The following is a 27,654-nucleotide window of genomic DNA, read 5'->3' as shown; positions in this document are numbered from 1 at the left end:
GGGGGAGGATAAGAAGGGGTGCAGCTTTTCATACATTCCTTTTTATTTTCTCCACTTTTTTATAACAGTGTGTTAACAGAAACAGCATGAGGGATGGCATTCACTTTATAGATTTCCTGAAAACTAAATGCTAATCATCAGACAAAAGTGATTACCTCGGCCTATTAAAACCACACTACAGCACACAATTAGCCCTGACTTTGGTGAATGACTTTCATTGACTTGTTACCTCTGCGGTAAGCTCACTCTAATCCTCCTTTTCCTATACTTGACTAATCCACTCGCAGTCTAGTGAGCGAATGCCAAAAATGCCTCGTGATTAATGACACAGAGATGCATTAGATGGCCATATATGTATGCATTTATGTATGGGTTGCTGTTGTTGCACTGTTTGTTGTAGTTATGCCCAGAGGGGATAATGAGCCCATTACATGTAAACGTGGAGTTGGCACACAAAGCTCTGTCTCTTGGTCTCACACACCCACCACTGATACAGTGCAGCATGTAACGAATCTCAATCTGTGCAGCAAAAGCCTTTTCCTTTAGTGATGTCACTCATGTCAAAGTGCATGTTCCTGTTAGCTAATCTGTGTTTTTTTACACCACAATGGAGTTGATTTAACCACTCCTTGTGCCATCAAGTCACGGTAATAGCTTAAGTCGACCCTTGTTAGGACAAAGTGCAGTGTTGTCATCGCAGTGGGCTTCTCCAACTAAATGTTTTCAGTTGGGAGAATTAGTGGCAAAATCTGGACCATTTCACTTCATAATAGTGACCACATTGTGGCCTGTATTTGTTCTGTTCTGCCTCCAGTTTTACATAGACCATACAACAAAACACATACAATATTTTTTCAACACATGAATATAAAAACTTTTGAAGTGTTTCTCTAAGTCTGCGAGCAGCAGTAAATTCCTTAAGACAATTTTAACAGCCAGATAAGAGCAATATCACCCCTGCACCAGACATCTCTATACAAAAAAAAAACAAATATCTCTAATTCATGAAGGAAATTTTGCTGTGAACCAGAGAGCAGAGATTAAATTCAATCAAGAAAATGATGTCAAATCATCCTGAAATGTCTTTGAAAATGTAGGTACCACAGATTTTCTTGTGCTATTAAGTAATTAAGATGTTTCAGTTACAGTTATTTGGACATGAAAACTCTGGCAGTAAGATAAAACTAACCAGAAGTATTTAATTAACTCTAAATGGATGTGGACCACTATACTATATTTGTGAGTTTTAAGCGTGACAGCAATACAGCCAGTGATTTCCAAATGCAACATCAGTCTCAAGTAGAAGATCTAGATTACTGAAGGTTTGGCCGTATGTTTGAAACCTTATCTCTCTGTGCAGCTCATAAACAGTATTATACAGAAACTCCAAAGGCACAGTTGACTTTTTCTAAAACCTCACTCACAATAGAAACAAACACATAACCAAACCGTGACGCATTGTTAACTTATGCTAAGCTGCGACTGCTACCACAGCTACACTTACTTGTCATCAAATGCTAAATCTATTTGTGAGCATTTCATGGCCCCAGAGGGAGCTCTACGGAGTCTGACAAATTTCTTTAAGTGCTGTCACTTGTTTGTTGGGTCTGAAACTGAAAATAAAAATTTGGGAATGTGGAGCCAAACGTTCTGTAACTCGCTCATCTTCTCTAATTCATGCTCAAGGCAATAAATTGATCCAAATCTCTGAACTGTAATTGGGAGTTATGGGTAATGTAGGTTCCAGGTTTGGCCACTGAATTCTCTGCTTTTGATCCTTTTTTAAAAAGCTGTTCATGTTGTGACTGACTGTGCTAAGGGAGTGTAATAATTGGAGAAAAAAGAGAAAAAGCATAATAAATTTGATGCTAGTGTTGCCAGAAACAGGACTTTGTCCACGTTTTTTTAACTTGGGATATAAATCAGATAACACATTGTTAAACAGAACTTTAGCAAGCCTGTTCTCTACCAATGCAAGTGCTAATAAGTGTAATAAAAGTGAAAATGGAATCTACTGTTTATATTGTGTAACGTGTGTTTTTTATATTTTAAATCTGCCCACAGAAACGAGCTGTACCCTGCGTACATACTGTCAGTCAGAAAATTGAAATTACTTGCCTTTACTGTACGAGACGTAATCCACAGATTTGCGTATTTACTACCTTTGTTCTGTTTCACATAACCTGCTTTCCCTCTAGGTTGACTGTTAAGTGTGCATATCTATAAAAATGATTATTTTCTAATCATTCTTTCTTCTTGCTCCACTGCTGTGGTGTGGGCTGGAACAGATTTCCTGCCAGTGACGATTAAAAAACAACCATTTTGCTAATGCTGCAGTGGTTGCACAATGGGGGTCGCATTTCACTTATTTTATGAGTGGTGGAGAGAGAGAGCTCAGGGCTGTGTGTGCTTGTAGCTCAGATGAGTGTGTGTGTGTGAGCTTGTGTGTATATTTGAGTGAGTTTGGGGAATTTGGCTTGTTAAATGTGAGAATCTCTGTACTCATTGTTTCCCGGTCATACTCTCAATACCAAACCAACAAGCATGCCCTGGAGTTTAACTCTGGTTCATCTGTGACTTCATTGTGACTTGGTGGGCTATGAGGCAGAGGACACTATGTCCTTATAATGTTCTCCTCTCTGAAAATTAAAGAAAGCACCTCTGAGCCATTGTTGAAGTGAGACTATCCCCTTAGGGGTGTAGTCAGTACTCAGCTATGATGTTTGGCATTTGGCCTCAGTAAATCTTTGAAGTGCAGCCTGTTGCACTGTGATGTAAAAATCTGGGAGCACAACAAACAAGGGAGCACGGGTGAGTGTCTCCCTACAGATTTATGTAATTAATGTTATTTCGAGCAGTGCCTGTTCCTCAGCAGATCCAGTAATGGCTCCCGTTACGTTAGTTGAATTTAGATGTGTTTGTTTGGTTTTGATTATGGGATGTTGGGTGGGATTCAGGAGGGGCTGTTTTCCCTCAGGAACATGATGCCAGGTCCCGTCATCCTACTAATACTGTAACAGCTGATTGCTGTCAAACAGAGCTGGGTCAGACAGTAACTTAGTGTTCTCAGCATTTGTTTTAAATGTCTTCAGTTGCCAGACGGGTGGAGTTTACCACATCAGGACAACTCAGAGCGTATTTGGTAAGCTGGAAACCACAGAAACGTGTATGAATGTTGTCAAATGCATCACTGATTGCCTGAACTACTTTGTCTAGTGTTAAAAGATGAATGTCACTCATCTGGTTGTCTCTGGTGGTTAAGATAGTTGTTTTCCAAATACCATGTAATCCAGTAAACCATGTGGGCAATTATTGCAGAGCAGAGTCAGAAGATTGAATAAGATTAGTTAGTATTTAATATAATGTATATAATATAATGTAATGTATGTCTGCTAATTGATATTCTCTGCAAGGGGCTTGATTTAATCCTTACAAACACAAGGTATAAAAATGACAAGTGGTGGTTTTTGCAAAGAAAAAAGCTCCTGTAAATCTGCAACATGTAGTTTTTATGTCTTGGCTTTGTATGTAATAAGCAACTAAGATTTACAGTAATGTGGTAATTTTGTCCTCAGAGATGCAGATAGGCAGATTTTGTTACCTTTGGGCAGAGGCAGGCTAACTGTTTCACTCTGTCTCCAGTCTTTATGCTAAAATAAGATGACCATCTACTGCCTCTGGCTTCATATACACAGACATGAGGGGGGCGTCGATCTTCTCATCTAACTCTTAGTTTCCACGATGTCAAAGTATTCCTCTAGCTCACACCAGAAGTATATACATCACTTTTGACTATTTCTAACTGTAAGAGTTTTTTTTTAAAATTTGGAGTATATTTCTAACTGTTGAAATTCATTCACTTTTTCTTTTCAAGAAATAGAAGCTAAACAACATTGCTCTTTGTGCTGCAAGGTTTAATCAACTTAGTTTAAGTTGAGCTTCATTTAAACAAAAAATGTCAGCAGCTGAAATGTAGTGCATAATAACCTGGCATAGCTGATGAATTTACATGCTTTGAAAAATGCATCTTATTGCTACAGACACTACATCACCATCAACAGTCAAAATGTTCCAGTTACTGTTCGAGTCACATTTTCCTGCTGTTTAAAAGCACTTTATTAAAATTTTAATCTCAGGCAAAAAAGCCTTTTCTCTTGCACCAGAGTCTCTGGTTTCACCTTTACGGGAGACGAGTCTGTGGGTGGGACAGTATGACTAAGAAATTACTATATGTGGGAGACTTGGTTAGAGTATTTATTTCCATTTACTGGACAATGCCGTCGCAAAATCTGTGATTTAATGCTTTATTATGACAGTGGAGGTAGAAGTGCTGTATCCATTAAGGTAGTGAGTCAGGGACAGAGAGAACGGGTCGGTCTGTGGGCAGAGGGCAGACTCTGTGGCTCTCAACCTGCAGGAGTGGCTGGATAGAGCTAAATCACTTTTTTTTTTTTTTTAAGAATAGCTTGCTTTGGATACTACTTTAGAAATTAGTACTTTTGATGTGCTTTCTTCTTTTTTATCCTTACACAGAAAGTTAAAATGTCTACACTACTCATACAGTCAGATAGAACATCATATGCTTCTTTACTCTGGAAAGATAAACAAATACATTGCAGATACATGCTGTTTTCTAACTAGTGAATTATTCCTGTCCTTGACCGAAGCCAAAGGCAGGACACAGGCAGGATACAGGAGTTATAAATGAAATGATGTGCCATGTTTTTCTCCCTGTCTCTATGAAGGGGAACATCATGATTTTGTTTTACTCTGAGCTGTGGGACAACAGCTTTTTCACTATGCTTCAATGCCAAGACTGAAATCACATTAAACTGTCTGGCTTGTATTGTTATGGCGAGTTGAGATGAATTTGTGTCCCACTGAATCCTTTGAAGCATTATTCCCCTTTTGCTTTAATTTCCTTTCACCTTCCATATTTCTGTATCAAGTTAAGGAAAGTATCCAAATTGCACTGTAGGAGCCAGAGCAGCCAAAGGTGTCTGTCTCCAATATTTTAACCAATAAACTCTTTTATGTTGGAATTCAACCTGCAAACCTGCAGTTTTGGGTAGTTTTTAAACTCTAACTTTACCTCTAACTCCGATATTATCTGGTAGATACTGGATCTCCAGAATCGTTTTCTATCTGATCTCTGTCATTGCTCTTTACATTTTATTTGAGTAACAGCACTAAAAGAAGCCAGAAAGAGGCAGTTCTCTACATTGATATTTGAATTGGACACAAGTGGTATTAGCGTAACATCTGGCAGATTTTTCACTTTTTAAAATTTTCAACTTCTGGCTTTTGGTTGAATTGCTGGGATTTATAAATTGATGTTCATGACTGTCCTAACTGTCAGCGCTGGCAGGCACCGTTTGGTATCTGTAAAGTCAAAAACCACAAAGAGCTGTAAATAGATTATTGTCTGACTTGTGGCTCATATTTCTCACCACATTTTGGATTTACCGTATAAGACGTTAAAGCTGTGGTGCTGTTTCCAGGCCGTCAGAGAGAGATGTATCAGCCAGAATAGGACAAAGGTTATAAAACTTAAGAAACAAGAGTATGCTGCCACTGTGGTTGAGTACGTCTTCACATTTGTAGTTTTATGTCGAATGTCTCAGTGACTTTGATAGATTGCCATAAAATTAGGTACAGAACATAAACTTATTTCCCTCAGAGTTGCAATAACATTGGTGATCCCTTGACTCACTAACTGATTAGTGCCAGTTGCTGATGATTGGTTTGCTAGTATGCTAGATTAGGATGAGGATGCTAAGTATTACAGCCGCTAAACATATTGCTATTAGCATTTAGCTCAAAGCTACACTATGCTCCAATATAGCCTTACAGAGTTGCTGACAGCTGTAGAGACTTTCAGGTCTGTTTTTTGCTCAAAATCTAAACTTTGTCTTCCTAATTTGCAGAATACAACATGCAAAACTGTAACTACTCATTAACACACCCCATACCCATCATCCCCATATGTAAACGTGTTCATATGAACTCTTTCAGAAAAGAGCAGATTACATGAGATTAATGTAAGTGACCACTGATCGACTGAAGTCCAAATTTTCCAGGGTAGATATGTAAAGAATGTGAAGTATGGAGAGTTTTATTGGCAGCTTTAAAAAGGCAAAGAAGCCACAGAGGCAAACAATTCAGACTGGATGATTGTCAAGGGTTTTGGGGCAGATGGTGAAATAATAAAATAATAATGTTAGTACAGATGGATGTAATACATTAGTGGAGAGAGAACATATAAAAATTATTTTTGTCTAGTTTTTTTATTTTTTCATTTTTTTAAATTTCTTTCTGCTTTCTTTCTTTTTAACCTCCTATCTTTTATTTTTTTCATTCAACTGTATTTTAATCCTTGTACATAGAAAGAGGTTAGTGAACCATTCTCCTCCTTTGTGTGCACAAACCAAACCTGGCCATTAAAGCTGATTCTGAATCTGAAATCCTGCTGATTCATTTTTATATGAGATCCAGTTGTGCACCAGCTCATTTGTGACATCAGTGGTTCGGCTTCATTACCATCTACTATTTGCTCACCTCTGTCTGATTGCTCTTTTTATGTTTTTGGAGCAAACCCGTCTCCAAACAACATTTTTGATAAATAACTATTTTTTTTAATCTGTGCATTTGGGAAGAGGAGGTAGGGGAGGAACGACAACGAGAGAAACTGCAGGAAAATTCAATGCACACATGCATTTCTACCAACTGCCTCAAATTGTTTGATAGGAGTTGGCAAGTGAAGGGTGGAAACTGTGCCCTCTGTTTCTGGCTGCGTCTCATTTTCCATCACCACCTTCTCTCCATACCTGACCTTAATGAAATCTCCTGTGTAGGACTCAGCGCTCCAACCAGCACTCTGGTAATTGCTTGAGACGCCTTGGCTGAAAAATGCATCTGAGCAAGGTTTTCACATGCAGTATTTTCCTATTTGGAGAAATGCTGGACTTCTATCTTTTGTCTTTCATTAAACAGGTGTTTTTGCAGCCACAAAGGTTTAGTCATCACTGTTAAAATAAGACAGATCAAGCGTTCCTTGTGTTTCTCTGAACAGTGGAAACCTTTTCAACAAGAGATGGCTGAGGATTCACACCTACACTCTCTCCCCACTAACCTACAACTCCATATTTTTGGCAATGGTTGTGCTCCCCTGAAATGCTTTAGACCTTAAATATATTTGAGGCAGCTGCAAAGCCAAGAACAATTACTGCTGTCAGAGAGAAGGCTGTGGTCCAACAGTAGAACTGAATCATTAATGGACCCTGAGTGGATCTGGTTGAAGGGGGAAAAGGATTCCCATTGCTCCTTTGGGCCCTAACCAACCTGTCTTCAGCTAAATTAGAGAAATGAGAGAAATTAGCCTCTAGGTTGACCTTCACTGCAGCACAGCTCACACCTTCATTACAGTGGCTTAAACAGAAAGGCAGCAGATACAGTAAGTGACTGAGGAACACACAAATGTTTTGAGCACAACAGGCAAGTGACCCATGGGTTCAATTCATACGTTAGTTTGGCATCAGCTCAAATGTAGCTGAAAGCAGCCTTTGTTTAAACACCAGGAAAATAGAGAGACCAACAAGGAGCCAAAAAGAGAGGAAGGCAATTTTTCAAGGAATGAAGAAAAACGCTATAAATTCATCTCAGTCATGTTGTGTAAAACTGGACAGTGACTTAACTAATGTATTGTGTCATTGTTGTGCTAACATGTATTTCTGATTGCAGTGGCTGATTGGAGACAGAGACAGTCACTGTGGAGTCATCTGCTCGCGGACGCAAGGAAAGCCGGTGTGTGGCTCGGATGGGCGGAGCTATGACACCGGCTGTGAACTGCAGAGGGCGCGGTGCAAAGATAAGACACTGACACTGGCACACCGCGGCCGATGTCGAGGTGAGAGCTGAACTTAAATCTACATTTGTACTCAAAAAGAGAATCTACCTACAGAGACATTTACCTTTTGCAAAGAGCAATCTGTCGGTGCATTCAAAGAAACTGAAATCTGATATTCATCTGCCATTTTTTAATGGAAGAAAATGTGAAATGCACATGTGTGTGTTAGTTTTATTTATTTCCATGCACTCTGGATGTCTTGGAAGACAGAGTTTCTGTGAATGCATCAACAAAAGATTTTCTAAACTGTGCTAACATCTGGATTACTGTGTGACAGTAATTCAATTACAATTCGCTCCAGTGCGTATCAACTTGTGACTTTTGAGTGTGTGACTTTCTGTCTTTCAGGTAAAAACTGGGTGAAAATTGACCAGTTGCCAGTGGCTCCAGCACCAACCTCCACATCTGAAGGGAGAGACTTGGAGCTTAAAGGTAAAACAGGACTCTAGAAACATCAGACGCTGGACACCTTTAGACTCAGTCCTACAAACACAAGATGATTATGATGAGACAAGCTCAAATTTTGGATCTAATTCCAAGATTCAAGTCTAGCATACACATTTCACCTAAACTGCAAAAAATCATCTAACCTAATCTTCCCATGACGACTATCCATTGTAACCTTAGAGAACACATTGATTTACTTGCGATTTAAAGAGCATGTTTAAGACGTTGCTGCTCGAAGCCACAGACAGTTTGGGAAAAGTGGAACTGAATGGGAAGATGTCTTACGTTTTCCGCCTCTCTGCAGGCGTGTAAGTTTTCACAGACCAGGATCACACACTTCCTCAGGCTCTGGATGCCAGCCACTCAACAACAGCAGAGATTGATAGGTCTAGAGTCAAGGTTGGAACTTGGCAGTTTCCCCTCTTTTTGACCCCTCGGTACTTTGAGAATACAGCGATTCCAACCAAATCTATTTTTGGAGTGCTTTTTGTTGCCTCTGTATGGTAATGTGTAGTGTTGTTTCATAATATCACGTGTGTGCCAAGGAAAGGCAGTCTGGGCAAAGCTTGCACAGTCTTTGCAGAAGCACCAGGCCTCTTCTGTTCAGTTTTATTTCGCAGGCAGTTCATGAACCAGACCTGGTTTACAGTGGCAAATGCCTGACAACTACAGGTGAGAAGATGTGATTTAATATAAGCGATAATTCTGATTATTAACCGTGTAAATCTATAACAGGCACATACAGTAACTACTGCTATTACAATGGACATTATTTAGTCTGGAATAAACAACAAAGAGAACAAGAACAAGCTCCTTATTCCGAATCTCTGAAACAAAGATAATAAAATTAAGTTTACTTTTGAAAATAAATGAAGAATGAAGATACAAACTCCTGAATATGCACAAATTGGTGCCGGGTCACAAGTAACACACAGACGAGCACAAGACAAGACATAATGAATAAACTGCTCACAGCCTCATTAAGTTGTTTTTACATTTCCATAAATCAGACTTATTTAAATGAGTAATTGGGTTTTAAATAGGGCACAGGACTGACACAGACACTACAATGTTTAATGAGCCATTTTGTTTGAGTAGGACTAAATATACTCAGTCATAGTCCACGTTTATAAATTCATTAAACCATGTCGGTCCTTCTCGGTGACATCACCCAGTTCTGGCTCTGTCAGCCTTTTATTTTGGAGGAGACAACATGTCTGTCTCCTCACAGGTCCACAGGCGACTGTTTTTAAACTTGTATTTATCCAGGGACAAGGTTGCCAAAAGTGGAGGATTGCGGTCAAGCTGGTCAGCTCCCTGGTGTGAATGTGTATACATGAACGGTCGAACATGACGCTCAACTTCGCAGGAGCTGAGTGCAACAAAAACAGTAGTTGCTGGTGGGATTTTGAACCAGTGACCAGCTGGTGTGGAGCCCACTTTGTTCTCTGACCTTTCAGCCACTCCCATTCATCCCACAAGAACAGGTCTGGCTCATCAGAGCCCTAGAAGCACAAGTTCAGTTTCCACTGACATTTCAAAAGTTTAATACAGAGTAGATGAGACAGTCCTCAGCACAAACAAGGTGCTGCTGAAGTACTGGCACTTGTACTGGTCAGTGGCAGTGTAATCTGTCAGGGAATGTGTTGTTTTAGTATTTTGTCTCTGCAGTGTCTCTGCAGCCTTTAAAGGTCAGTATATTTTTACTGCTGCTTGTCCTGCAATAAAAACTTCATAATCTTTAAGATTTCAGCCCTGGATGATGTTGCAACATGAACAACAAACACTGTTGTTAATTCAGTTTAATACTAGAAGCATCTCTCCTTTAGCTGCTTACTTTGTCAGAAACAGCAACAGACGAAGGAACTGCTTGTTATCAGAAAGAAAAAGAGCAGTGGCAGCCTGGAGGTTGGAAAAGTGGCTCCAAACTGAGAACAACAAAAAAAAAAAAAACAAACAAAAAAAACACAATGGAAAAAGTGAATAAATAATTCATTTTCTTCCCTGTGCTACCAAAACATGCCCTTGAGCAAGGCACTTATAAGTTGAACTGCGCAGTGGCCAAAAGTAGGAAACTCAGGTTGGTCTGCTCCCAGGTGTGAACAGGGTAATGCTGACAAAGAACACACGTCATCAGTAAAAATAACCGTAGTGCTGGGGGGTTTGGAGGTGGTGCATGAGAACAGACTGTCCTGTCAACGTGTTACAGATGCAGGTCAGTCCAAGTGTCGCGTTGAGAGGAACCAGGCATTGGAACAAGCCAGGAAACCTCAGGAGTCCATGTTTGTCCCAGAATGCAATGAGGATGGAACTTTTGCTCAGGTCTGTCTCAGCACCGGCACAGATTTCTATCTTTCCTGTCTTTTACTCTTTATCTTTCTCTAACTTACTCTTTCGCTCAGTCTCTTGAGAGACACCAGTATCACATCATCAAGTGGACTCGTTTCAGTTCACCTTCCGCTGCATCTATGTTCAAATATCCATATCATAAATGCATATTACAAAGCTAATGCCGTTTTCGGTGCGACTTACTTTTTTGTCTGTGCAGGTCCAGTGCCATACTCTGACAGGTTACTGCTGGTGTGTCACCAGTGATGGAAAGCCAGTGAGTGGCTCCTCTGTGCACAACAGGACCCCGGTGTGTTCAGGTACTGGGGGCAAACGGCTTGGCAACCTGTGGAAGAAATCATCAGGGTTTTCAAAATCACCTCAAAATGTTTGTCACATACATGTTAGCTGATTGTAAGACTGCTGCCAACACGCCTGCATCTACTGTAGTGATGAGTGATGAGTTGTTTGTGCAATCAGTGCAGCTCTACTTCAGAGTAATGTTTAGCAGGTTGTATGTCTAAAACTCCAGTGAGAGGGGTAGGCTGTTTCCCGACATTACTTTATTAGGGGGAGAAGCAGCATAACAAGCATTTAAATATTTCAATGGTGGCTGCATTTGGAAGCACTCAGAGCCAAGAGTGCTTAGAAGCCAAGTCACTGGGTTTGGGCCAATTAACCTTCAGTCACTGGACTATTTTCAGAATTCAAAAGCAACTGCAATGCACTGGTTATATTAAATTAATATAGTAGAAAATGCATGTGATGAGTATGTTACAGGTGAACTGAACCTACATCTGAGACAAATGCCTTTCAGGAAGCCTAACTGTGCTGATTAAAGATAAGGAGTGAACATCCCTAGAGAGTTTATCTTGCCATACTTTGGGAATGTGTATTTCATGTCGTGGTGTATAGCAGGTGTAAGGTCAAAGAGAAGGCTAATGGCCATACATCCGGGGGCCTCTCAACCCTCCCAGCCCCTCCACTTGTCTAACTGCTCTCAGCAGGCCAGAGGAGAGTGAGCGGGGCCCTGCACACTCATCCTGGATGGGAACACTTTATGATAATCACCATCATTTTCCCTCAGAAGATAATATAGAGGGGCCTTTGCCAGAATTGGATTGCACAGTCACTAGAGCATATGGTGCAAATTTTGTGTGGAGAGTGTGGTGAGAGTGGTCGCATGCCCACTGAAGCTGCTCAGCACACGGCCAGAGGCTTCTCGCTCTCTTTCTGTCTTTTCCTCTCACATTTTCTTCTTTCTCTCCCTCCCTCAGTCTTCTGCTAACTCTCGTTCTCTGCATTTCCCACTTGAGCCACTAATTGCCTGTGTGGCTGCTTTCAGCACCTGCTGTGCTTTGGCCCTTCAAACAGAATCAGTAAAGTTCACAAAGGCAGCATGTCCATTCACACCAGATAGCTGTTCATATTTAGAGCTGTAGTTCTTGTGCAGACCTCAAATGATTCTTTACTTTCTTTCATGTTTATTTGTGGCACCTGACCAGAATGTGATACAGCAGTTTTCATTAACATGAACTCATGAAATATGTGCTGTTGAAATCTTGGTGACATGAACACATATTTCAACTTCACACACTTCACACAGGATACTGTAGTGTTTTGACCACTTTTACAGTGGGTCTCTGTTTTGTTTGCAAGCACACATGATACACAGTCCTGCAGCTGGTTTCACACTACCCCACTGACAGCAATTCCACTGGAAAGAATTGATTTAAGTCTGAAATTAAATGCTGGTGTGACAGAGCCTTTGGAATCAGATTTCTATAATGTCCTAAATTCTCTCACAAACAGCACTGAAAAACTCAAAACCTTTCAGCTGTCCATGTTTAAACATATTCTTAAAGAAATCCCAAAATGACGTTGATGGCACAACAACACAATCTCTACCTGTCTCCTTTCTGTCCTGCATAAGATCCGATATCTTCATTGTTCCTTGCAAAGGTATGTATGACACTGGAAACCAGAATCTGGGCACAGTAAACCTGGTCTACAGCTGCTGCAGTCGTGCACACCCAACTCACCTTCCCTCTCAACTGACCACAAATAACCTTTACTGACATGCTCAGACTCCCCTGTACACTATGACCCAAATCAATCATCTCACATACATTTGCAGGAAACTTCCGTGAATTTATGGGAACTCATGCTGGGACAAGTGGATTGTCAGGTAGTAAATTTCTTTCTAGTTGCCTTCACCCAACATTTCTCCCCTTTGCCCGTGGTTGCACTATATTTAGCTTTTTTCCATCCATGCATGAGACTATCTGCATGAACCAAATGACAACGGAAATGTAAAACATAATTTCTGATAATCATTTTATACATTTCCTGAGCAGGTTTGCATTGGTCAACACTAACATATTTGTCCAGTGTTGCAGCTGTGTGCCTAGAATCAAGTACTAACAGAATGTGCTCATCGAACTTTCAAACTTCAATAAACGTCAGTGTCTAACTCTAAGGCGTCACTGGGTTGGGGAATCTGTCGATGTTTTTCCAGTATTTAACTGGACCAATCAACATTAAGTCTAAATCACAAGATGCCATAAGACTGCAGCTGTTGCAAATGTGTTTCTTTGCAGGAGGTGGGTAAATTTATAGTATTTCTTTGTTTTTATAACAATTAAAGAGCATTTTAGAACCAAAATCTTTAAATGTTCCTGAGGTGGTGTAGGTGTATTTGCTGTTTCGTCTTTGGCCAAGTTTTTTTTTTCTTCACAGGGTCAGTAACCGATAAACCACCTGGGCCACCGAACTCTGGCAGAAAAGGTGAGCTGAGATCTGCTGTATGTTGTGTGTGCATGCGACTAAATGTTTGTTTGAGACAGAAAGAGCGCACAAGTTTCAAATGTCTTTTGACCTGATTTTGCTCCAGCTGATCAGCACAAAGTCCGTAATGTTTTTGTGCAGAGCAGAAAGGCGCCTGATGTTTCACTTGCAATGCTGGGGAAGATTTGAATCAAACCAGATTCCTAGTTAAAAATACACAAAAGGAGCATTTAGTGCTTGGCATTTTAACATGCATGCTGAGATTTTTAAATGAGCACACAGACTTTAGACATAGACAATATCACTAATGCTCTAGTACTTGTTAGCCTTCAGTAAATGTATCAACAACAGTGCTGAGTGCTGAAGTACCAATGCATGATGGTTGACTGATTGTGTTTTAGTTATGTCTTTCTTCATACTGTATCTCTCAAGACTGAAAAATATGCCAAAACCCTATGAATGACTGTACTGTGGTTCTATAGTTTTCTCTAGCTCCCTTAATGTAAGTCGATGCTTAAAGGAAAACTAAAATAAAACTAATGCAAAGCTTTTGTTTCTGGGTCAACATGCGACAAACAGCAGCTCTGCTTCAGAAACATCAGTGAAAATTCAGACTTAGACGGGCTGCTTGGTGCGGGTTCGTAGTCACTGCTTATGTTGTTTCTCCCTCACAGTCCAGACCTGGATCAAACAGTGATTGACAAATATTGTAAGTTGTTTTAACGTGCTCTGCACACATCATCAACTGTCCAACAGAACCCAGCAGCATACCGTACAAAGAAATCCTGGTGCATATTTCTCACTGGTGTCTGACCCAGGTCTGAGACCAACCTGCTGCATTTTACCTACAGTTTTATTTACAGCTGAACCAGCTCAGGTCAGTTTGACCTCGAGTGTTTAAGATAGTGACACGTCATCTGATATAAGGACTCAAATGTTTGTAGAATGACTCCAGTCAGAGTGTCTCTGTGGTTTGCTTTTGATTGAATTATTTCTTAAGGAATGTTCCAGATGCAACAAAACTGCACACTGGTGAGTATAAGAGGTATCTGAACTCACAGCATTGTTTCATGTGTAGTTATTTTACAGGATTGATCTCTCACCTCTGAACATTTACTTCTTCAGAATTATGTTGTATTCACACACTTTGCTGCATATAAATGCCAAAGTAAATTGTCTTTCAGAGTACAATGAATTCTGTTTTTAAGTAGGTTTTCTCTTAGCACATGATGTTACAGCTATGACAAGATGCTGGAATATACTGTTTATTATGATTTATGGTAATATCAGAATGAGATTTTTCAACTTTTCCACAAAGCAAGATGACAGTGGCAGATATTTTGACTAAGAGATGAAAACCACAACATTTCACTTCATAACATTTAGTAAACAACTTTCTGGCTAGACTTAGAGAATACATTTGAAATATTTCAATGTTTTCCTTAAACTTGCCAACTGAGGGCTGAGGGTGTGAGAAAGACAGTGAGAATTTATTCAGCCTGCAGCTTTGAAGCCAACAGATTTAAACTTTAGGGGCTACTTGCTGAGTTTGCACAACCCAGAACAATCCCATTCACAACCATTCACTTGTTCAGGGGTCTGTTCACCTCTGTTTGATGTGGGTGGGCTTTTCTATCCCATCAACATATTCTACACCTGCACTGCCATCATGCAAGCCCTGATGGGGGTGTGGGAGCCTCCTCATGTGAGTGTATGTATGTGTGTGTTGTTTACACTTTGATTCAGAGGGAGTGTGCTAAATGTGCAGGCTGATCATGTTAGTGTGAGGAGATTCATTGATGTGTGTGACAGAGAGACACGTACGTGGGTGGTCGTCCTCTGTTTTTGTAGTAGTCTGTCTTTCTGTCTGTCTTTCTGTCTGTCTGTCTTGGCCGGGCCATGTGCAAATCCCAACCATTCAACAGTTCTGGAGAGTAGATTGTATTAACCTCAATAATGGTAGTCTCTTTCCGTTTCTTTCTCACCCTCAACCCAGATGATGGCTCCAAGCCCACACCAACCATGGAGACTCATGCCCCCCCTGAGGGCGATGGTAAGTCTCCTCTAAGTGCACCTCCACCTTCACAGCAACAAAACTGTCCCTCAGTTTGCCAACAGCCACCCATCAGTGTGTAACGGAGGCTAACAGCATTTCTCCTTTATGTACTCTTAAGCTTTTGATCTGCAACTTGTTCCAAGACTTAACGATACTACAGTGTTTCATTAATTTAATATTGAAACCAAAGATCACATTTTTAAGAATCCACAATTACATCAAATGGAAAAGTCCAGATGTAAAATATATGAGACGACATATTTGATATTTTTGGAAATACTAAGATCTTGGATTTAAATTTAATTGTAGCTTTGTGGGCGAAGCTTGGCTGTACAAGTTGGGTTTGATCTATGCAGCTATGAGTGAGGCTGAATAAAGCGTAACTGTGGTCAATTTTCTTGAGATCATCAAAAAGTGTGAAAACTATTGATACATGTTTTGTCATCCTGTCACTGCAGAGATAACTGCTCCAACGCTGTGGATCAAACATCTGGTTTATAAGGAAAATAGGCAGAATAGCTCCACTTCCAGGAAACAAGGTAAGAGAAAGAAATCCTTTAATATTTAAAAACTGAGGGTCTACTTTCCTCCTGGACAGACATTATACTTAGTTTTAGTCATTTAACTAAAGGTAGAACAGGGATGTTTCGACAACAGTCCAGAGTTCTTATTATTACAATGTAGTACACTATCAATACAGTCCCACAGGTGGCCAAAACAGCCCTGTAACAAGCTAAGCTGGCTTTTTACAGTACTAATGGGAAGCCAGTGAGGGAGTATGTCCTTGACCACACCACTGATAAAACCATATGCCCAGAAGTAAAACCGTCTACTCAAATAGCGCCGCAAAACCGTTTCCAGATCCAATAATTAGCCACATATTTCTCTTAAGAGCAATATAAAAACTAAACCAGAGAAGTAGCTAAAGTGTACACTCAAAGTATAAATTTGGCTCCAGTGTTACCTGGTTTAAAGCCTCCAGTTTGAAGACAACCCCACACTGCTGGGATTATGTTTCTTGGTTTCTTTCCTTTGGTGTAATTTGTTTATCTTTCTCTGTCTCCTTTTCAATTACACCTCAAATGTTCACTACCCTCTAGGCAGCTGAACGCCTTTCACGCTTCTGCAGCAGGTCAAGGGTTGAATGTGGTCGGGGTGTGTGTGTCTGTGTGTGTGTGTGTGTGTGTGCGCACACTGTACGTGCGTGTTACAGCCACATGGACGGACGGACACACACACACACACACACACACACACACACACATATATGTTGTATGGATGTTATTTCATAACAGAGTAGACTAGTTGATTAATTTCTGAGCCTTTTGCTGTTTCACATTCACCTCAAACGTATTTTAGAGGCTAAAGCACACAAACATTTTATGATACAGATGCAGCAGGGGAAACTGTGGTCAGGCCAGAATTGAGGACTGTATTTGAACTGATATTCGCCATGACAGCTCTTTGAAACTTCTGTGGAAACACCAGCTTCCTGTTTCCAATCACCATCCAGTGTCCTCAAAGAGCAAGTGACAAGGCCAAGTGAGGGGGAGATGTCATCATGGACCGTTTGAGACATGAGTGATGTGTGTGTCCTCCCATGCATCTGTATGTGATTGTATACAGTATGCATGATTGTGTAGTACTGCCTACCTACTGAAACAAGTCATGAGTACAACATTTTAGCTCTTTCTTTGGTCTCTACCATCTCTTGGGAGAAACATCTGACTCTTTAGCTCCCCTATTATCCACTGTCTTCACCAGTTAGTTGCTGACTGTCTGTCTGCTGTTTGGTGTTGAGCAGGTTGTTCAATATTTTGTAGAGAAACTAATAAATAAAAAAAATCTACTAAATGAATACAGAAAAGAATCAGCAGATTATTTGAGAAGTTCTGAATTTATACTTAAGGTTTATTTAAGCTAACTTCACTTAAGATTGTAACTTTTACTTGCTGTGTGTGTCTGGCTGTTACTGGATAGGCATTGTGCTTCATCCTTGATAGATGTTTTAGGCCCAAACCCAGTGAGTCTGAAACTGCAAGCAGTCAGCTGGAAAGATAGCCTGAGATCATTACACAGACCTTTCTTTCTTTCCTCATCCCTGCTAAAACTGTTTCTAGAGCCGGGAAGTCTCTTTCTTACACACATCAGAATTGGAATTGTTCTGTCTTGTCTCTCTCTCCTTACAAGCTGGAAAACCTGAGAATAGCCCTCCTGTGTGCATAAAAACTGTGTTCTTTATTTTCTGACTCTGTCTCTGGATACCTCATAATTATGATTTAGAGTGATGCAGAGAGTGTTAGTGTGACCTGTTTGCTTAGGCAAAGCAATGCAGTCTATTTTTTAAACAAATTTTTGTTGTCATGCTGCTGTTCCAGTGTTGCAGGGAGTCATGCAGCTCATTTATAAAAGTGTGTGGAGAGAACACACAGGAAAATTACATGTTGAACATGAGAGTAAACTCTCCCCATCCTTCTCTTTTTACTGCCCTCTAGGTCAACAACATAGAGAGTTCCCCCTAATTCTAATATTTCTGCTATTTTAGCTGCAGAGAAGGTTAGGTAGAGACAGTGCTGCAGTGATTGCCCCACAGCTGAAAGCCATTGGAGTGAAGTGAGGAGTAGGGGGTGAAGGGTGGGTGGGGGTGAGAGGGAAGGTATTAGGATGGAGGGGAGCAGAGAGACAGGGAGATAAAGGAAAGTGAAAGAATGGGAGGAAGGGATGAATGGGTTGATGATGGTTATATGATAAGAAAGAGAAACAGAAAGAAAGTAGTAAAGGATTTAAAAATAGTGTCACTTGGCTGGGCATGAACAGGATGAGGGCCAAAGTGAAAGGCATAAAATGGGGCAGGCCTGTTCTCATCAGAGACACTACACACCCGGTTGTTTTTTGGCCGTTATCAGTTTGCCCTGATGAAAACCACCACAACAATGAGCAAATTGCTACAGTTGGTCCTGACATCCACCCATGCGGCTTTCTCTTTTTCTCAGGACAATATTTGCTTTCTAAGGGATTGCATTTCTGATCATTCAGGAAGAGAAATAAAATAAAATAAAAAAACAAAAACAAAAAATAAATAGAGCATTAATGCAGATATGCAAGGCAGGCAAAGAAGTCACAGATTGAATTTCACTTCCACACAAAAGTGAGAGGATTACATTGCAAGCATCCAGCCTTTTTCCATTTATATGTATAAAAACAATTTTCTTTTGGGAATCCTTCTGCCTGGCGCCAGCACAACCTCTGTATAATAAACAGTGCTAAATAATTTGGATGGAAGGAACCTTGGCGAGGACCGGAGCCACGGCACTGCACTAAGGACACTTGAGTGTGATTCTTCACAAAAGAAAAGTTTGGTGCAACGTTTAGGTCTGTGTTGGCAGCCATGCTCAGGAAACATGAACACCCCGCACACACATCCCACGCTCCTCGGCCTGGCCTCAGGGCTGCTGCTGCTCAACCTGCCACCACTGTCATCTCCATCTTCATTAACATTCCCAGCGAGGAAGACAAAGAACTATTGTGTTTCACATTTGTAGAACACGTTTGGTGAAATTTATTTTGCCAATCTCTTCCCATTTCTCTACTCTAAGAAACTATTAATTCACCATTCTATTCTTCATGAAATCCTGCAGAACATCTATTTTCCTAAAAAAATATTCCATATGAGAAGGATGTCTATAATGTTTCAAAATCAACTATACAATTGTTTAGCATTATGCTCAGTGTGTGAACTGGTACTGATAATATCTGCATGTGCCATAGATTTAAAGGTTGTGTTCAGCCATAGAGCATCTCTTGGTAGTGACTAAAAGCACCGTCACCACTTTCTCTTGATCACAACAGACCTGACCAAGTAAATAATAATCCTCTACACATAACATTAGCCAAGTATGTAACTCATGTCACTTGACACTATGCCACTGCAATGCTGCTCAATGGTGCTCTGCACCTGGAACTCAATAGGCAGCTAACACTAGCTTTGGTCTGGTGGCTGCTTTTTGTGCATTGTGCCACAACCAGGCATCTGTAGTCCACACTGTAGTGACACAGGACAGGGAGGGTGAAGAGGGCAAAAGACCTCAGACTGGTCTATGGTTTGAATTTGCTTTGGGTCTCACTAGATTCTCTAGCATAAGAAAAGAAATTTGGCAGAGTACAAAGATTTGGATCGGTTAAACTTGAAGTAAAGAAGGTGACTACTTGTTCCACCGCTGCTGCTCAGGGTGCGGTAGCTATGCCTTATCTCAGTTCACAAGCTGCTGTCCTGATGTTGTCTTGAACCAGGCAGTGTGTGTGCTGTATTGTCCTAATTATGCTTTGATATCTGGAACTGTGTGAACTGTGTGAACTGTGAATTCCAGCACCACCGTGGCAACAATCAGCTTCACAAAGTGAAAATACCACATCACCACACAGTCAGCATGACCTGGTTACTGTAGCATGGTGTGTCACGGTGCACTTGAATGTGAAATGAAGAATGACCATAATAGCACACTTCATCGTCATGGTAACTAGCTTAGCTCTGTTGTACTCGGCTTAAGAGTGAGCAATAGACTAAATGGATGTGAATGTAAATAGAGGTGCTGCGGGAGCATCTTCCAAGGTTAGAATGGTTGTTGAGAGGTAGATTTAAGTGCTTATGGTGGGTAAAAACTTCCTAATGCAACCAGAGGAAGGAATGCTAAATGTTTAAGGGTAGCAGTGCTTCAGGTTAAAGGCAAACTGCTGGGTATGGCCTAAAGGACATGTGGGGATACAAGGACTTTGTAGGAACATGGGCATAAAGTAGCACCATCTCTAGGAATAAGGTTTCTCAAGGGGTACGTCTGAAGCCAAGTACTTGGAACCTACGACTTAGTGAAAAAAACTTGGATGACAATGGCATACTGATTTCACAGAAAAACAACTCAGGATCCACTAGCTTTTTCCAGAGCTTTCACCACATCTCACAATCTACCTCAGCAAATTGAATTTTCTTAGTTGTCATAGAGATGGTTTAAGTTGTCATCAACAATAAGCTGTTTTTTTTTTCCAGAGCTTTATTGTAAAGGCTCAGTTTGATCATGAACATGATTATCCTGATTTTATTCATCCTATAATTTTATATATTATCTTTTAGATTTTTGTATGTCTGGTTTACAGTTGTGTCTCTCTATTAAGTATTTTTCTCATGGTTTTAGAGAAAGTTCCTTCTTGTGACCAGGAGAGACAGAGTGCCCTGGACGAGGCCCGGCAGAACCCTCATGAGGCCATTTTCATCCCTGACTGTGGGCCTGGAGGCCTTTATAAACCGATCCAGTGCCACCAGTCCACAGGCTACTGCTGGTGTGTTCTGGTGGACACGGGACGGCCCATTCCTGGAACCTCGACCAGGTAATGTAATAAGGATCAGTTTTATATTCTAACCTGCTGATGTTTAGCAGGTATAATGTTTAGTATATTCACCATTATAGTTATTGTGATGAGCGTGCTAATATCTGCTTATTAAAGCAGAATAAAATGTACGGCTGAGGCTGTTGGGACTGGACAAAGTGAAATTTTGACCTGCTGAAGGCACTAGACAAAAGGTTAAGGCATCACCATTTAAATTAATCCTGAGGTGAACATGAATCTCTGCAACAAATTTAATGGTAATCAATCCTAGAGACATTTCACTCAAAGCCAAAAAATGTGAATCTTGTGGTGGCGCCAGAGGAAAATTCAAAGAAAAGTCATTAAGATTCATCCTTTGGGAACCATGAATGTCTGTGCCAAATTTCATGGCAATCCATCAAACAGATGTATTTCAGTCTGCACCACAGTGTTGAACCAACCACTGACCAACAGACCAACATTCATCCTTAAGGCTAATGGCAAAAAGCTACTTTGCCTGCTAAGAAGAATTCAGGATCCAAGCTGCTGTTGCCATTAAAAAAACCATTAGCTTGAAGCCCCAATGGGAACATCGTTTAGCTGACCATAAACACTGTATTTGCTATGACGTGTGTTTTCAGTGAAGTTGCTACTGTTTATACTGCTTTTGAGGAAATGGTGAAAGCACAATGGGTTTTTCTAAGAGGTTTTTTCGCAGAGAAGCTTAAATAAAACATGCCAGTGGATCATGTCTTGGTTGTTTTAAAGGTTTCTAGAACACTAATACTGCAACACAGGGTTGAAACACAGCACTGGAGACAGAGATTGGATGTTTGAAAAACAGCAGTAAACAGATAATCTGTTTTCCTTTCCGAAGGGGCATCAATGTAGGTTTATGTTTTACATGATACAGATTTTTATTGATTTCTGGCAATAATACTGTTTGCATAAATGATAACAGGCTGTGTGTTTTGGATAAAGAATTTTGTTTCAAATAAATTACTTTTTTTTTTTTTACATTGAAGTCAACTCAAAATGACTGACAGCTCAAGACTGAATTCTCATCTGCATTTTAGACAAAAAATTCTTTATATAGGAAATCTGTGCTTTTTGACTAGACCTCTAGCCACTCATCCAAATTTCTTTCCTTTGGATAGCAATGTGCAGAGTCATGCATCAGTCATTCCATCTTGGATCAGTCACTGTGCTGACCGTGAAAAAAGAAATGACAACTTGCTTTTACTTTAAAAAAAGAAAAAATGAGACACACATGCTCAATTTTCCATCCTATTCAAGAAGCACTGATACAACAGCCAGAAGAAAACAAGTCATGCCAAGTGTAATGCCAAACAGTTTGTTATGGCTCTGAAACTTAGCCTTGTGCATGTCAAATTAAATTTATTAAGCATTTATAAAATAAATGATTAATGAATGTCAGTAATTCTTTACAGACCTACATGGGAAATACAGAATAAAGACAAAGAGCAACAGGTTAGAACTTACGGAAGCCGAATTTGCATGCATGTTGAGGAATGCATCCTGTGAAGAGATCACAGAGTTCATGTGATCATAAAATTTTCAAGGATTAGTAATCAGAGTATTTATTCTGCACCCGTAACATCTCCACTTCAGACAAACAAGAAAATCTTGTGTTTTTTGCTTTGAGTTCGGTCACATGGCTATTTTTTGTTCTGAACAAACTTTCAACATGACTAGAAGCTCTTTTAAATGTAAAAGAGGTTTTCCACACATTGCTAACGCATGTCTATCCTTTCCTTCTCAAGCCTCTTCTCTGTCTGTCTTACACACATGCTCCCCTGCTCCCCTCTGTGTAACAGGTACCAGATGCCGGAGTGTGATGAAGCTGCACGATCTCGTACCTCAGACACAGAAGATCCCTTTCAAGGCAGAGACCTGACAGGTTCATTTCACTTTTGGTCTTGGTGTCATTATTGTAGGTAGAAAGCTGGTGAACTGGACACACTCACTTTTGCAGCATATATTAGAGCAGAAAAACACATTGTTTGATCTATTCTGTATACTTTTGTTTTTATATTTTTGGTTTTGGAAATCTTAAAAGAAAAGGCACCACCCTGCAAATTCTTTATCTGTGGAGTATATCTCTAACTGCCACCCCATACAAACATATATTTCTTTAATTCACCTTTATGTTCCATGACCATAGAGAGATTTTTGATTAAGCATAGATCCCACTTTCTCTAGTGACTCTAAACCAGAGGTTGTAACCTTAACACATGCTCGTCTGCCCATGTTACTGCTCACTTACTTTTGTTGCCCCTCTGTTTCCCCATCATTTAAAGTTGCATTGTATTTAATTCCCCATCTGGTAAGTTTACAGAGTCAAGCATGACTCCTGGCTGTGCAGCAGATGTGTGGCATGTTTTATGGAAGGTGTGCGTGTGTGTGTTGCTGGGTGTGGTGTTGAGGCTGTGGGGGCTGCTGGGGGTGTTGGAGACCACGGGGTTCTGAGTGGAGATATTTTATGTACTATAGAGGGATGTTCTAAATCGCCACAACAAAGCACAATAATTCATGGCCATCACATGAAAAAGAATGCTTGAGAGGACAGTTGAGTAACAACACAGCTACAGGTTCAATCTCACTGTACACAGATTGTCACAATACCAGCTCTGTCAGGAGGTGCAGATAAGAGCTTCCTCTTCCAAAGAGCTTCCACAGACCAAAGTCTGGATCTGTGATTTTTACATTTTTTTAGTCAAAATGTAAAAAATTAAAAAAATGAAATAGCTACTCTATCAACAAATTATTTCTCATTAAAGTACTGTTCTTAGGGGAAAATACTTTTGTTGACATTCCCCGATGCCACAATTCTATAAATACCACATCTTTTACATAGTGGTGAAATGGCAGTGGGAAAAATTTTACCACTTAAACTTTTTTGTAATGTGGCAACAATAAACTGCACCACACACTAAAGCCCAAATCACACATCCACAGTACAGTATAAAGCAGCAAGGGTCTAAGTGACGTACATTTTGCCAGCTGCTCTTTTCTGTGAGCTGAGTTAAAACTATCCAACTACACAGGTGTGATGCAGGCAGCCAGTGTGTAGGAGCAGACCTCAGTGTAGATAGCTGTAACTCTTTAGGCATTAAAGACATTTCATATGCAAAGAAAGTAAACTACTTAAAGAATGTTTGAAACCTGCACAAATGCACCAAGGGTTTAAAAAACCAAAAAATTGGTAACCAGAGTTTTGTAAGTCTCAATCTTCACATAATTCTTCTTTATTGCCAACCTTCCTTTGTTTGCCTGAACAGATGGGTCTGTTTTTAGAGAAACAACCTTATTTAGTGCAGCTTTTATGTGTTTTTAAAGACTTAAGATTAACATCAAATCCAAGTGACCCAAAGATGGTTGGCTGCTGTCAAAGGTCCTGCACTGTGCATTTTACACCTTGCCATACTGATGTGTGCTTTGTAACACCCTAATTTAACACTTGGATTAAGGCACAGTGAGGCAGTGTTTCTCTGAGCTTGTTGCCTTGTAGGAAATGCTAATTAGATTCACCTGGCGGGGCAGTGGACGCCGAACCTCCCACAGAACGCCCTGAGCCACCACAAAAGCAATGAAAAGAAGTGAACAGAGCAGAGGACAATGAGGAAGGGGAGGAGGGGATCAACTAGGAAAGCTTGAGAGAAAGAGAGAAACTAAAAAGACAGAATAAGAAGATTAGTTTACTATGGAGCCGTGTTTGAAGTTTCCCTATAAGATACAGTCAAGAGGGAAACATTTGCACTGGTTTAGCATTTAACGGACACATCTGGGCAATTAAAAAGAGTTACCCAAGGTGTCCAGAAAAGTGCCATAAAAATGAACAGGTCTGCACTGCTCAACAAAGCTCTCTTATCACCACACACTTCTGTCCCACTTCTTGCCATGTGCCTTGGCTCTGCTTTTCTTAAGTCTTTCAAAACATTTCATGTCTGTTGTAAATTTATTCAAAATGCTTCCTCAGTAATCATGAACACTGGCCAATGAAATACACCAGGTTTGTCAGGGAGCTCTGGACAATATTTCTGTTTTCTTTCATTGCATAACAGCGATTTTCTGTTTGATATTTGTCATACTGGTTCACTGGTGCTGAGGCTGTAGAGGCACTTCAGCTTCAGTTTGCCTTAATGATAACTAGTTCTGGAAGGTAACTGGTGTATTTCCATTTTTGATTCGTACTAGGCTGCCCAGAGGGGAAGAAAGCAGAATTCATTACAAGCTTGTTAGATGCCCTCAGCACCGACATGGTGCAAGCCATGAACTCACCAGCCCCGTCTGGTGGTGGGAGGTAAGTAGTGTCATGTACCACAGAAGACTCAGAAGTGTTGGGCCTGGGAAGGATTCTTCAAGGTTAATTCCTCATGGAAAACCTCAACCCTGTTCTGGATTCTCTCAGATAATACTTTGTTTTGTTTTTTTTTTTGGATCGCAAGCAAATATTTTTTCTCTAACATGGAATGCAATAGATTCTGGCACAGACACTGACAGGTTTTCGTGTTCACTTTCGATGAATGCTAAAACTATGCAAACAAGATGTGAGTCAAAGCTATTTTGGAGAAAAGCTGTCCAAATCCAATGGAATATGTCAATGTACACTGAGCTAGTCATTCCTTGAAAAGTCCAATACACTCTGCAAAGTAAAGCGAATATTTTGTTTTAAAGGATTTTATTGCAAGCTAAGGTGCAATAAAATTAAGCTGTCACTTTGCATTATAAAAAAAAAAAGCTGCCTAAAGATTTACATTTTTCCACAGGGCACTGTGGTTTACTTTCATTACCTATAGACAAACTGGAACAGTCTTTGAGTGTGGAGTGAAATGATTATTCATAATGTGTCATGGATTTATGAAAAGTTTACCAGCCGATCTCAATGCACTTCAACATGTCTGGTTTGTATTACCTCATTTGTATTTCTACCTCATTCTGATTTAATGTGATAAAAAGCGATATAACACAATATTGTGTTATATCGCTATAACTAATAGTTAAAGAAAATGCCTTTAACATTTTTGCTACTTCACGTTATGCCAGCTGTTCTAGGGGTTGAATGATGATTTCACTTGTCTGTTCCTCTGACCTTTACCAGGTTTACTGAGCCTGACCCCAGTCATACTTTAGAGGAGAGGGTGGTGCACTGGTATTTTGCCCAGCTTGATAACAATGGTAGCCACGACATCAACAAGAAGGAACTAAAACCCTTCAAGAAGTACCTGAAGAAGAAAGCCAAACCGAAGAAATGTGCCCGCAAGTTCACCGACTACTGTGACCTGAATAAGGACAGGGCCATTTCCCTGCAAGAGCTGAAAGGCTGCCTGGGCGTCAGCAAGGAGGGTAAGTTGAACAGGGACCTGAGAAAATCTAACTAGGGGGGACCAGGTTAAATGAGAGTGGGTTGGTAGGGTCAAGTATTAGGGGTCATGACCACAGTCTGAACCTTCGGCCAGCTGGGAAAATCTGTACCCTTTGGTGTTCAGAGTTCAGCTTGTACTGTATCGGTTCTAATGACAAAAACCAGTGGAAAGGCATCAGAACTACAACCCTAACTCTAAACCTAACTAATGTACAAGAATAAGCGTACTGGGTAATGTTAGGATGAAAAGTGAATAAAGTGTGAACTACAATACAAAACAACCATTCCCATACATTAACATTTTCATTTAGTCATGATTTAAAAAAAGTCACAGTAGGTCAGTCATTTAGGTGAAGGGATGATGTAACAGACAGTGCTGACAGACAAAATAAGCTATGCTGCTCCACACAGCACTTACTGATGAATATTTAGACTAATCTAAAGTATTTGTGGATCTTAGACATTCTCTGGGCTGAAGTAAATATGAGGTAAGACTGGCCCTAACAGAGCTCACTAATAACTCTCAGTGCAGTGAGAGGCTTCTGACAATCTACAATCTACACATATTATGCAGCAAAAAAGAAATGTTTTGATTTATTTAAATGATGAATGAGTTTAATCTTTGTTTTTTCTCTTTTGCAGGAAGCTCCACAAGTGGCAACCAAGGGACAAGGCAAGGGACTACTTTGTTCAGTAAGGCAAACTAGAAGTAGTTCTAACATGTTGATGCATTTGATTCATATGCAAAGCTTTTATGTGTTTTTTGCTAAACACTTAAGTTTGGGACTTTATGTCTTGGTCCTACTTTGAAGGTGAAGTTAGGTTATCACCTCTTCTGATTATCTTTCTATCTTTGATGGGCTCTCACTGTTTCAGTTTTTCTGTTGCCGTCACTTTTCAATCTATCAGGATTCCCCCTATTGGTCCTATTGATGGTGTTGACTCTGGCCACTGGACCGGTTCAGCACCACATAGCACTAAGGTCATGTGTTTATCTTGGCGCTGTCCCACTGTGCCTGGAGAACAGTGACTCGGAGCGGGCATAACTTCAGGCCTTTTGGACCATGGGCATGGCTGCCAGGATAAACAGCAGTGGTACTGGAGAAACAGTGAGGGAGGCTCAGCTGCTTGTTTTTGCTGTAGTTACTGAATCTATCACCTTCATGCTTAAGAGCTGGAGTTAAATGGCCTGACAGCTTTATAGAGATGCTACCCACTTGGGCACAGCTAGTGGTGACTGTGGATAAAGTGAGGTATGTAAAAAGAAAAAAGAGACTTGAGAATTCCTGCATGAAGAAAGCAGGGGCCTGGAGAAACATATGGCAGCATTCTGCTTTGACTAAGATAGACAGCCATTGTGTTCAGGTATGACTAGCTCATTCAAAA

At 40.4% G+C, this 27,654-nt stretch overlaps 1 protein-coding gene across 11 annotated transcripts in view; it reads left to right on the top strand.

The window, feature by feature from the left end:
* The window catches only part of smoc1 (SPARC related modular calcium binding 1), a 40,442-nt gene that overhangs the window by 7,742 nt on the left and 5,046 nt on the right, over window positions 1–27,654 (top strand). For 2 of the 11 annotated variants that reach the window (XM_026310112.1, XM_026309933.1), the window contains exons 2-14: window positions 7,741–7,906; window positions 8,255–8,338; window positions 10,563–10,675; window positions 10,902–11,001; window positions 12,819–12,869; window positions 13,421–13,468; window positions 15,432–15,521; window positions 15,983–16,063; window positions 20,711–20,903; window positions 22,667–22,803; window positions 25,101–25,206; window positions 26,005–26,249; window positions 26,911–26,941. In XM_026310112.1, coding sequence (XP_026165897.1) covers window positions 7,741–7,906; window positions 8,255–8,338; window positions 10,563–10,675; window positions 10,902–11,001; window positions 12,819–12,869; window positions 13,421–13,468; window positions 15,432–15,521; window positions 15,983–16,063; window positions 20,711–20,903; window positions 22,667–22,803; window positions 25,101–25,206; window positions 26,005–26,249; window positions 26,911–26,941 — 1,445 coding nt within the window. Of the gene's footprint in view, window positions 1–7,740; window positions 7,907–8,254; window positions 8,339–10,562; window positions 10,676–10,901; window positions 11,002–12,818; window positions 12,870–13,420; window positions 13,469–15,431; window positions 15,522–15,982; window positions 16,064–20,710; window positions 20,904–22,666; window positions 22,804–25,100; window positions 25,207–26,004; window positions 26,250–26,910; window positions 26,962–27,654 lie in introns of all 11 variants that reach the window. The other 9 variants (XM_026310197.1, XM_026310343.1, XM_026310404.1 and 6 more) reach the window with 9 other exon arrangements.

This window comes from Mastacembelus armatus, chromosome 22 (assembly GCF_900324485.2).
Source record: "Mastacembelus armatus chromosome 22, fMasArm1.2, whole genome shotgun sequence".
Lineage (NCBI taxonomy): Eukaryota > Metazoa > Chordata > Actinopteri > Synbranchiformes > Mastacembelidae > Mastacembelus > Mastacembelus armatus.
This window is presented reverse-complemented; position numbering and strand designations above follow the sequence as displayed.